At 55.8% G+C, this 12,125-nt stretch overlaps 2 protein-coding genes across 5 annotated transcripts in view; both read left to right on the forward strand.

The window, feature by feature from the left end:
- IQCN (IQ motif containing N) overlaps positions 1 to 5,202 on the forward strand; it is a 26,416-nt gene extending 21,214 nt beyond the window's left edge. For all 4 annotated transcript variants that reach the window (XM_081496329.1, XM_081496332.1, XM_081496330.1 and 1 more), the window contains exon 4: positions 4,191 to 5,202. In XM_081496329.1, the coding sequence (XP_081352455.1) occupies positions 4,191 to 5,117 (927 nt within the window). In that variant the 3' untranslated portion in view covers positions 5,118 to 5,202. The remainder of the gene's footprint in view (positions 1 to 4,190) is intronic.
- Positions 5,203 to 6,250: 1,048 nt separating this feature from the next.
- CIST1 (colon, intestine and stomach enriched 1) lies at positions 6,251 to 11,182 on the forward strand. Its single transcript, XM_081496337.1, has 4 exons — positions 6,251 to 6,356; positions 8,970 to 9,365; positions 10,766 to 10,917; positions 11,034 to 11,182. The coding sequence occupies exons 1-4, from the start codon at positions 6,251 to 6,253 to the stop codon at positions 11,079 to 11,081; spliced, it is 702 nt and encodes a 233-aa protein (XP_081352463.1). The 3' UTR covers positions 11,082 to 11,182.
- The last annotated feature ends 943 nt before the right edge of the window (positions 11,183 to 12,125 follow it).

Below are 12,125 nucleotides of genomic sequence, written 5' to 3' on the forward strand. Positions count from 1 at the left end.
GTGGGGTGGCCCCCAGCCTCGCCCAGCCACCTGTGGCCACTGAGGTGATCCCCAGACTTGCCAAGCCAACTATGACTGCTAGGGTGGCCTCTAGCCTAGCCCAGCCACCTGTGACCATTAGGGTGATCCCGAGCTTTGCACAGCCAACTCTGACTACTAGGCTGGTCCCTAGCCTAGCCCAGCCACCTGTGACCAGTGGAGTGGCTCCCAGCTTAACCCAGACATCTATGACTGATGGGGTTGTCCCCAGCCTAGGCCAGGCATCTAAGGTTTCTGGGGTAGAGCCCAGTCTAGCCCAATCACCTATGACCACTGGGGTGGCCCCTAGCCTAAGCCAGCCATCTTTTACCAGTGGGATGGCTCTTAGCTTAGGCCAGCCTTCTATGACTTGTGTGGTGGCCCCCCGCCTAGCTCAGCCATCTGTGGCCACTAGGGGGACCCCCAGCCTGGCCCAGCTACCTGTGATCAGTGGTGCAGGTTGTGCTATGAGTCAGCCGAGTTGGGCCCCTAGGGTAAGTCCAAATTTACCATCATCGGGGGTGAATGCAGTGGCTCCCAGTCAGCATCATTCATCATTTGCCATTGAAGTCACCTCGTGTGCACAATATTCATCAGTGGCTAATGGCATGGGCCAGGGTCTGAGCCAGCCAGCCGTGTCTGCTAGGGTGGACCCACGTCAAGATCCTCTGACGGTTAGAGGGGTGGTCCCGCATCCCCAGGCCCCTGAGTTCAGCGAGGTCGCCCTGAGCTTTCAACAGCTACCTGGTATCGGTGGGAGGCACCCAAGAGTAACTGAACAACCTGTTGTCATCGTTTCAGCTCCAAACCTCTACCAGGCACCTGTAGCCAGTGGGGAGGACTCTCATCTAGGCCAGGAAGCCAGTGTGTCTCTGTTCAGGGGCATGTCTGTGAGCAGATCCCAGGGTGCCATAGCCTCCGACGTGCTCCCAGGAGTGTCTCAGGGGACTTTGGCTGCTGGCATGTTCCTAAGTATGTCTCAGGTGTCCCCTGGCAGATCGGGGAGTGTGGGCCAGAGGAGTGTGGCTACCGCTATGGGCCCAAGCCAATCTCAGATGAGCAGGGGCATGGATCCCATGACATCCCATGCCTCTGTGGCTGCTGCCCCTTTGACTCATGAATCAGCCTCAAGGGTGGCTCCTGGCTTCTCTCCGGCTTCAGCATCTGGCAGACTGGGTGTGAGTTCGTCTAAGTTTTCCATGACCAGTGTGGGCCCCGGCATATCTCAGGTCAGTGTGGATCTTCCAGTATCTCTGGACCACCAGTGTCCTTCTGTGTCCACAATCTCCAGTAGTTACCAACAAGCTGATGTTATCAGCCAGGAGCCTGCAATGGGCATGCCCAGTGCTGTGGTGCTGGGTTCTATAGCAGGTAGCATGACCACAACTGTTGCCCCAGGTTCTATAGCCAGTGACATGGCCTCTAGTCTTCCCCCAGGGTCCATGATCAGAGACGCGGGCCAGAGCCTTCCTCCAGGGCCCATATTCAGTTGTGTGGCCCCCAGCCTTCCACCAGGTTATGTGGTCAATGGTGTGGTCCATACTCTTCCCCCAGGGTCCATGATCAGTGGCGTGGGCCTGAGCCTTCCCCCAGGGTCCGTGATCAGTGGTTTGGGCCTGGGCCTCCCCCCAGGGTCTGTGATCAGTGGTGTGGGCCTGGGCCTTCCCCCGGGGTCTGTGATTGGTGGCATGGGCCAGGGCCTTCCTCCAGGGTCTGTGATGGGTGGCATGAGCCAGGGCCTTCCTCCAGGGCCTGTGATCAGTGGTGTGAGCCAGGGCCTTCCTCCAGGGTCTGTGATTGGTGGCGTGGGCCAGGGCCTTCCCCCAGGGTCTGTGATCGGTGGTGTGGGCCAGGGCCTTCCCCCAGGGCCTGTGATTGGTGGCGTGGGCCAGGGCCTTCCCCAGGGGTCTGTGATTGGTGGCGTGGGCCAGGGCCTTCCCCAGGGGTCTGTGATTGGTGGCATGGGCCAGAGTCTTGGTCTAGATCCCATGACCAACACTGTAGCCCAGGGCCTTCCTCCAGGGTCTGGGGCGACTGGCATGGCCAGAACTGTGCCTATGAGTTCTGTGGCGACTTCAGTGTCCCCCAGTCTGATTGCAGCATCTGGCACTGGTGGGAAGAACCAAGGTCTCTCGGTGAAACCGTCAGCTAGTCTAATTGCTACGGACCTGCTCTTAGATTCAGTGGCAGGCGCAGTGGACTCCAGAATCCCTCCTTGTCCTGTGAACTCTATTGTGGACACAGCATCTATGCCTGGGGGACTGAGTCAGAACCTAGTTCTGGAGTCCATGGCTAGTACAGCCAGTCCACCCTCCACAGTGGGAGGCGTGGCCCCGAGCCTTCCCCAGGGGTCCCTGCTGATTGGTATCTCTCCTCGTCCATACCATGGGGGCCTGGCAGGGGAAGTGTCCACAACCACTTTGCAGGCATCCCATCCCCCTGGCCTGGCTCAAGCTCCCCTCCAGGAAGCTCCTGGCACGGCCAGCGGAGTATACCAAATGCCTTCGGTTCTGCAAAGAGCCTCACAGTTGAACCAGGCTCTTGGGGTGACGACGGCATTTGAGACCATAGATCCCAAGACTGTGATGAGGCCAGAGGACCTGGACAGGGCTCCTCCCCAGGGGTCCATATCCAGGCAGGGGTCCGAAGTCCTTGAGGCAACCCCATGGGTATACCATAGTCCCCTGGTAACGAACACTGACTACAGCCAAGAATTCCCTGTAGAGAATGAGGCTCTTCCCAAAGACCAGAGGCCGCTATTGGAGGAGGTAGCTCCCGGCCAAGCTAAGTCAATGCCCAGCGGTGTGGCCTCTGTCCTTCCCCAGTCCCCGAGTCTTGCCAAGCCTTCCACGGTCAGTAGTGGCACCCCAACCCTGCAGCAGAGGTCAGTGACCAATTTGGTGGTCCCTGGTTCCCACATTGTGGCTGCTAGCCCCAGTGTGCAGACGGTGCCCATCAAGGGCACTGGGGCCCCACTGGCTCACCCGCAGATGCCAAGCTCTCACACTGCACTCCAGAGTCCCTCGGCTTATCAAAAGGCTTTGGTGGCTCATATACTGCCCCAGAGCCCCTCGATGACTCACAAGTCCCATGGGATCATGGCTTCTACTGGAGTCTCAAGGTCACCCAAGCTGACCCATGACAATACTGTGGCCACCGGTTTGCACCCAAGGTCTGTGGCTGGGACGGGGACCCCAAGCACTTCCCGGAGGTCACGGCCACGTGTTTCTCCTCATCCATCCCTGATTAGAAAGATGATGTACAGTGGTTTCCAGAAGGAAGCCATTCCCAGCACACTCCAGAAGACAGCAGCTGGTAATCTGATTCAGAATGGCGACGGGCCCCTTCTCCCTAGAACATCCTTCAGGTCCATGCATGCTATTTCTGTACCAGAAAAGCCAGACAGTTCTGCAGCTGGGACTGTGCCCTCAGGTCAGGAGCAGCAGGATGCCCCCAAGTCCTCGCAGAAATTTCCTAAACATTCCCTGGGTGCACCGCCAGCCTTATTGCCAATAATCCGCACTAATGAGCCTGCACACAGCATGGCCAGTCCTAGGCTGGGTCCGGGGATTCGGAGGGTGTCTCTGGGTTATGAGTCTTCACCAAGGGGTTCTCGGCGGCCCCTTTTTAACCAGGAGTTGCCGGAGGTGTCTCCAATTTCCCTTAGCTTCGTGGCTCCTGCAGAGAGTCTCAGGGCATCCGTGACTCCCGCTGACATTCTTGGAACTTCTGTGACTCCTGCTGAGAGTCTCGGGGCATCCTTGACTCCGGCAGACAGTCTTGGGGTGTCCCTGACTCCAGCTGATCATCTCAGGGCATCCCTGACTCCAGCTGACAGTCTTGGGGCATCCCTGACTCCAGCTGATAGTCTCGGGGTGTCCCTAACTCCACCTGACAGTCTTGGGATGTCCCTGACTCCAGCAGACAGTCTTGGGGTGTCCCTGACTCCGGCAGACAGTCTCGGGGTGTCCCTGACTCCAGCTGACCATCTCGGGGCATCTCTGACTCCAGCTGACAGTCTCAGGGCGTCCCTGACTCCGGCAGACAGTCTCGGGGCATCCCTGACTCCAGCTGACAGTCTCGGGGCATCCCTGACTCCATCTGACAGTCTTGGGGCGTCCCTGACTCCAGCTGACAGTCTTGGGGCGTCCCTGACTCCCGCTGTACTCCAGGACCTGGAGGACACTGCCATGTCTGGTGGCCAAGCATGGAACTCGACCATCCCCAGCGTAGCGGTTGGGCCCAGTGGCAGCACCATGGTCCCTAGCGGTGCTTGGGAGCCAGCCAGGGGCACTGTGCCATGGGACGTCGTGGGCAGCAAGGCAGCGGTGGATCCCAGACAGCCGGAGGAGCTGGTGGCGTCGGTGCAGGCGGTAGAGAAGATAGTCATCAATGCCGTGGTCATTATCCAGGCGTGTACACGTGGCTTCCTGGTGCGCCGTAGCATCAAGGTGTGGCACCAGTGGGCCATCATCATCCAGGCTGCCTGGCGTGGCTACCGTGTGCGGCGGGACCTGGCCCACCTCTGCCGAGCTGCCACCATCATCCAGGCTGCGTGGCGAGGCTTCGTCATTCGCCAGAGCCACACCCAGCAAATGCTGCTCCAGAATGTGTGGGCTGAGACAGGCGGTGGGACTCGGATGACATCTGACCACCGCTGCTTCCAGTCTTGCCAGCCACACGTCTGTGCGCTCTGCCAGTCACTGACCTCCGGACTAGGAAGCACCCCCAGCGTGGTGATGCTCATGGGTTCCAGCCCCCGGACCTGCCACACATGCGGCCACACCCTGCCCACCCGGGTGGTGCATGGCATGGGCCGGGGTGCTGCCAGCCAGGCCAGCATGCCACGGGGCTGCCTGACCCAGTCAACCACCCGGAGCCTTCGGCGACCCCATCATCAGACCAAGGCGGCCACGGCCATCCAGTCTGCCTGGAGGGGCTTTGTTGTACGTCGTCAGCTGAAGCAGCAACAGGAAGCAGCCAAGATGCTTCAAGCCACCTGGCGTGGCCACAGCACCCGGGCCTCCCTCACCACGGATGCTCTGTTGGGACCAGCGGTGTGGGACAACTCGCGGCACACGCAGTGGCCGGGCATCTAGGACCTTGGCTGACTGGTGGGGGGACACCAGGGGAGGGGCGACATGGCTCTCTGGGTTTCATGAATAAAGCCCTCCACAGCCTGGGTCTTGGCCTCCTGTGCTTGTAGGGCATCTTGGGTATGGTGTGGGGTGGAAATTTGGGGGACCTAGAACATCCTGGACCGGAGGGGTCCAAAACGTTCAACCATGCTGGTCGGCACCTGGGGTCTGTGGCTGGAATCGGGACCCTAAGGCTTCTGCAGAGGTCAGGGCTGCCAGCCTGGACTCACATGTGCCATTGTATTCATCCAGGGCGAGCAGGGCAGCATCCAGTCAGTTGTGGACGGAAGCACTCCAGAAGCTGTTGTCTGGGGGCCTGACTTGGAATGGCCAGCATGAAGCCCTTGTGCCTAGAAAATCCTAGAGGCTTCCAGCCATATCCTGACTTGAGGGGATACTAGACCAACCCTCAAGGGGCCACAGCCTAGATGAGAGAGAGCTGGACACAGGTGGGAGCATGGACATGGCAGAGGGAGGGGTCTGGGGGCACCCAGAGGGGGCAGCCTGGCCAAGCGGAGGGACATGGGGGTGACAGCATGGGCTTGGGAAAAACATAGAGGGGCAATAGAGTGGTGGGGACTTCAGTGGAAACTAGAAGGGGCAAGGGTGTCCTGGAGGGACGTGTGTGTGTGCTAAGCCACTTGAGTCGTGTCCGATACTGTGACCTCCTCTGTCCATGGGATTCTCCAGGCAAGAATCCTGGAGTGGGTTGCCATGCCCTTCTCCAGAGGATCTTCCCGACCCAGGGATCGAACCCGCAGTCTCTTGCATCTCCTGCTTTGGCAGGTGGGTTCTTTACCACTAGCGCCACTTGGGAAGTCCCCTGAGGGGACAGGCAGAGTGTAACGCTTTCGGGTCATGAACCAAGAGGGTTTGTTAGGAGAGGTGGAGGGGTCCAGGTGGAGAGGGGGGAGTCAGGAATATCACCCCTGGTGAACAGTAGCGCCCCTCAGATGCCCTGCGTCCGGAGGCCCCGCCTCCGCCTCGGCCCTGAACAGTCCCGCGCGCCGACAGCAGGGGGCGCGCAGGTGTAGAGAGCGGGCACCTGCCACACACCTGTGCAGAGCCCGCCTTACCCCTCTCCTCACGCAAAAATGGCGAGCTCCCAGCCGCCGCCGCTGCTTCTATTGCTGGCTCTGCTGCTGCTGCTGCTAAAAGCTTCTGATAGGAATTCCTCTGTTCTCGCGGTCACCCCTACAGGTAAGAACAGGTAAGATCCGGCTTCCAAGAAGCTGCAGGGGGAAATAGCCTAGTCGCACACCTGGTGTCTGCACACCTCCCTCAGGCCACACTAGTCTGCCACCGCCCCCCTGCCACCCTCCCCCCCGCCCCGCCACGAGCTGTTGCTCCTCCTAGAAGCAAAGTGGATAGATCGTGAGAACCGCGGGAGCACCAGCCCCTCCACCCCCTACCCCTCACCCCAGTCCTGAGGGTGCCAGCTCTGCCACCCCAGCATTACATGAACCAGCGACAGGCTGGTGAATGCCTCCTACCCAATTTGAGATTCCGTTTCCAATCTCAGTTTCTCTTAGCCAGCCCCCAAAGGGAGAAGGGTGAGAACCCAGGGACTATGGGGGCGGGAGAAGGGCTTACTTCCTGGTCACCGAACTTCTATGGCTCCCAGGGGGACGTTCTTGGCCCCTGACTTAATTTCTTTCTGTTTCCCCATAAGACAACTCCCAGGGTGGAGAAGAGTTGAATTTCTTGAATCCATGCCCCCCATCCTTTCCATCGCATCAAGTCTCTGACCAGTGTCCCAGCCCCAAATCTGGAATATCAGAATGGAGGCCACCACAAATGAGACTCTCGTAGCAGACAAAAGCTTAACTCAGAAGGACCACATAGCTCAGGAAACTGAGGCTCAGACAAGCCAAATTTCCCAACCTGTGCCAGACCCAGATTAAACCAACTGCCAGCCTCCTGGTCTAAGAGTCTCTGGGCAAAGCAAAGTCCTGGCATGGTGCATAGACTCAGCCTCATTTTACCTTCAGGTCAACTCTGCAGCAGCTCATGAGTGCCCTCTCTGTGCCAGGCACTCAGCAGAACTTATGTCCTCCACAACCTCCTCTTTCCAGTTTTCCTTAGTTGGTTTTAGAAGTGCAACTCCTCAGAGGTCTAGCTTGGCTTGGGGTCCACTGTGGCCCCTGAGTCATCTTCATTTCAGCTGAAACCTCCTGTCATCTGGATTCCTTCTCAAAGAATGGTAGGAGACAGTTTGAGGAGGCTGGACTCTTAGTCCTTGACTCCTTGGAGGTTTTGTGTTTTTTTAAAAAATTTATTTTTAATTGAAGAATAATTGCTTTACAATATTGGTTTCATTTCTGCCATACATCAACACGAATCAGCCATAGGTGTACGTATGTCCCCTCCCTCTTGAACCTTCTTCCCACCTCCCACCCTTCCCCACTCCTCTAGATTGTTAGAGCCCCGGTCTGAGTTCCCTGAGTCATACAGCAAATTTCCGTGGGCTGTCTATTTTACATGTGGTAGTGTATATGCTTCCATGCTACTTTCCCCTGGAGATCATTGAAGAGCTTTCTTACTTCCCAGACACTGTGGGCCAGACACTACCATTCTGAGCCTCAGTTCCCCACCTGTAAAATGAGGATAAATCAGGCCAGTATACCATGTCTCCTTCTGGACTCATCTGTCATCCCCTCAGGAACCCGGAAACTGGGTAGAGAAATGGGATCTGCATGTGGACCCAGCCCCCTCCTGGGGCCAGGGCCAGATGTTATTTCCTCATTTGTGCTGCTTAGGGTGAGGCAGGCACACAGATCCATCCAGGGCAGAGTGGATTGGGTGTGGCAAGATATGGTTGATGAATGAACTTGCAATCAGTTAAGTTTACCAGCAGCCTGGAACTGGGAAGGAAGTAACTGTGGGAGGTGGCCCATGAAATCTTTACCCACCCTCAGCCTGACCCCTGGGCTTGAAGCTAGGGAGCAGCTAGAACAAGGTAGCAGAGGTTCCAGAGTCTTGTTGCTCAGTCGTGTCCGACTCTTGTGACCCCATGAATGGCAGCGTGCCAGGCTTTCCCATCCTTCACTTTCTCCCAGAGTTTACTCAAACTCATGTCCATTGAGTCAGTGATGCCATCCAACCATCTCATCCTCTGTCGTCCCCTTCTCCCGCCTTCAATCTTTCCCAGTATCAGGGTCTTTTCCAATGAGTCGGCTCTTTGTATCAGGTGGCCAAAGTATTGGAGCTTCAGCTATGGCATCATTCCTTCCAATGAATATCTGCTGACTGTTCTTAGAGCTCAGGCCTCAGTGCCCCCATTAAAACCTTGAGTTTAGCCATGGGGACCTTCCAGGTACCTGGGAAAGGAGATTAGGGTCGATACTCTCTGGGATCTCAGAAGTGGATCTCTGCTGCCCAGCATCACTGAGTATCAGACCTGCATGAACTCTCAGAGACTCTGACTTTCTGTGATGTCCATTTTACAGATAAGGAAACTGAGTCCCAGGAGGGTTGAAAGAGCTGCCCAGCATGCTGCCTGGGTTGGCAGCCATTCCCTATAGCCAGAAGAGTTCTAGAGCCCTGAAGCAAGAGTAGGGGGCAGGGAGGGTTCACCCAAGACTGAAACGCTGGCTGTGGGAACTCAGATAAGGAACTTCAGACGCCAACACCTCAGTTTCCCACTGAGCACTCCCACTGTGCACTAATTCTCTAAGTGGTGGGCATTGTCTGCTGGCATAATAGGGAAAGAGGCACCCGGGGGGTCGGGGGCTTCGGGCCAGGGTTGCATTCCCTTGTTCCTAATCATCTCCTTCCTACACCCCAATGGTGTTTTCTTTCCAGATGATACAGCATTAGCGACGGAGAACTTGACTTCCAAACCTCTGACTTTTTCCTTCAGCTACAGCTCCCCTACTGTTGAGGGAAACCACACCAGCCGAGAGAACCCAGAGAGAGGCTCCACATCCCATCCCGACAGCCCTAGTTCAGAGTCCACAATCTCCCACAGCCCCTCAAATCCAAGGACAACCTCCACCATCCAGCCCGCCTTCTCACAATCAGAGCCAGACCCCAACCCCAGCTCTGGCTCCCCCAGTTCAGAGCACACCGTCACCTCTCCCTCCAGCCCCCTGAGTTCTATCTCCTTGGCCACCCTGACTTCGAGTCCCACTCACCCCAACCCCAGCATGGTGCCTTCCTCTGTGTCCTTGGCCACCACTGACCAGACATTCGAGACCTCTGGTTATGGTGAGTATTGGGACATTTGGGCCTGTAGGGGGATGGAAAGATTGAAGGCAGGAGGAGAAGGGGACAGAGGACGAGATGGTTGGATGGCATCACCGCTCCAATGAACATGAGTTTGAGCAAGCGCTGGGAGATGGTGAGGGACAGGGAACCCTGGAGTGCTGCGGTCCATAGGGTCCCAAAGAGTGGGACACGGCTGAGCGACTGAACAGCAAGGGGGGGATGGTTGGGCGTACCGAGTTGCAGTTCTGAGATTGGCCACCAGGGGGAAACACAGTCCTAAGAATGTGCTGGGACGGGCCTCTTCCCCACCCCCCACTCCCCACCTCCCATCACCTAAGCCGCTTCAGACCTTGAGTCCAAGCACATTTTATTAAGCACCTATTGTGGGTCAAGTCCTGTGGGAAACGGTTATGTCGGAAGATAGGTTATAAGTAAATTTGTTTATAAAAGAACAAAGTAGAGCAGAATAAAGGGTCGAAATGTGAGTGCAAAGGATTTGAAATTTTAAGACTACTCAGCAGAGGTCTTAGTTTGAAGGAGGTGAAGGAGGGAACCAGGCCAGTAACCAGAGGGAAACAGGACAGGCAGTGAGCACAGCAAGTGCAAAGGCCCTGAGGTAGGACTGTTCCTGGTGCATCTGAGGTGCAGCCAAGGAAAAGTGAGGTGGCCAAAATGGGGTGAGTGGGGTACTAGTTGGGGGTGGTGAGGGTGGGGAATTTGCAGAGTGAGGTTACACAGGGTCCCTGGGGTCCAACAGAGGCCAAGCATTTTTCAGAGGGTCTAGAAAAATCTATCATTCAAAATAATATATTGTCTCCAAAACATCCAAAGAAGAGTGCAAACATGAAGTATAATAACATTTTGCTATAAATTTAATAACATTTTGCAATAAATAAAAACATTTTGCTTAAAGTCACAGGATATAAAACCATCTTTACAAAGTGTCAAATTTTGTACATATCCTCAGAAAGTCACTGCATTTGGAACTGAGTTTTAGGTTGAATTTTTTTTTTTTCACTTTGCAAGAACTCCCAGAAGTGGCCAACAATGGAGTGGGAACACAGCAAACAAAACGAATGCCTTGTAGACAAATGTATTCAAAAGCAAAGAAAGAGAAAAACAAAAGTAAAAGGGTAAAAAAATGTGCTTGAAAAGATAGTTACAGCAGCCATTAGAGAGAGAAGCATTGCTTCCTGAGAAGGGACTTAAAGGCCCTGAGGGACTTCCCTTGTTAAGACTCTGTATTTCCACTGCAGGAGATGCGGGTTTGATTCCGGGAACTAAGATCCCACATGCCTCCTGGCACAGTAAAAAAAAAAAAAAAAAGGCCCTGGGGCCCTTGTGTGTCTCAGTCTTTGAAGAGTTTGGTCCCATGGCTGACGCAGGGCTCCTCCCTTCAGTTCCAGGTGACACTGGGCCCCCCGAGTTGCACAGGAACCCTGGTGTGGTGGTGGCCGTGTGTCTGCTAGTGTCTGCTTTGCTCATCGGATGTGTGATAATGGCAGTGAGGCGCTGTCACAATGGGGTGTCTGAGTTCCAGAAGCTGGATGAGGTATCCATGGTGGGGGAAGGCTGGACTGGGGTGGGGGTGCCCTCTCAAGCAGGGCAGGCCCCTGCTGCAGAGACTGCTGGTGCTTGGACACCCCTTTGTGTGTGTTCGTCCTTCAGGGGCTTGTGAGCCGAAGGTCATCTTCTGCCCATCGCACACTGCCGTGATCTTCGATCTTTGAAGCTGAGAGGGAGGGACTTGGATGAAGCGGGAGCATCTGGCGAGGGGCAAAGCTGGTGGGAATAAAGCCCCTATCATTCGTCTAAGGCATCCTGAGTCATGGATTCATTTGGCAAACGTTTTAGAGTGTCTACTCTGTGCTGGGGTCACAGTGGGGGCCATTTCTCCACCCTTATGGAGCCCTCAGTCTCGAGAGGGAAGACTGACAGCAGCCAGGTAACCAAATGATGTAAATTTCAAATGGCTGAGGGCCACACAGTGGGGTTGCAGCTGGATCCCAGGGTCCTGTGTGTCCAGGTTGGCTGAGAGGGCAGGGAGGTCTCTCTGGAAGGTGATACTATTTTCCCTGGCCATACCGTGCAGCTTGTGGGATCTTAGTTCCCCAACCAGGGATTGAACCCAGGCCCTCAGTAGTGAGAACATGGAGTTCCGAACCATTGGACCACCAGGGAGTTCCCTGGAAGGTGATATTTGTGCTGAGACCTGAAAGAGATAAAGGGGCTGCCGTGGGGAACGCCAGGGAAGGTGTGCCTGGGAGCAGGCACAGCAAGTGCAAAGGCCCTGTGGTAGGTAGGAAAAACTTGGGGTGTTTGGGAAACAAGGAGATGAGTAAGGTCAGAGCTGGGTGAGGGAGGGATCCGTGGAGCACCAGGTGGACTATGGGAAAGCGTGTGAATTTTAGCCAGAACACTGTGGGGGCATTTCCAGGCAGCAAGTGCCAGAATCCAACTTCAGGTCTTTACGAGGGCAGATCAGCAGGGGGAGAGGCTCTGCAGGAGGCAGGAGCAGCCTGTGCAAAGGCTTGGAGACTGGACAGGGCCAGAAGTGGGCAGAGAACAGGGAGTCAAAACAATCCCCACCCCCCTACCCCAGTCTTGTGGTCCAGTGGTTAAGAAACTGCCTCCAAATACAGGGGATGTGGGTTCGATTCTTGGCTGTGGGAACTAAGATCCCACATTCCAAGGGGCAGCTAAGCCCTCATGTAGCAACTACTGAGCCTGCACATCACAACTAAGACAAATATAAATAAA

This window comes from Giraffa tippelskirchi, chromosome 6 (assembly GCF_054371585.1).
Source record: "Giraffa tippelskirchi isolate mGirTip1 chromosome 6, T2T-mGirTip1v1.2.pri, whole genome shotgun sequence".
NCBI classification, from domain to species: Eukaryota; Metazoa; Chordata; class Mammalia; order Artiodactyla; family Giraffidae; genus Giraffa; species Giraffa tippelskirchi.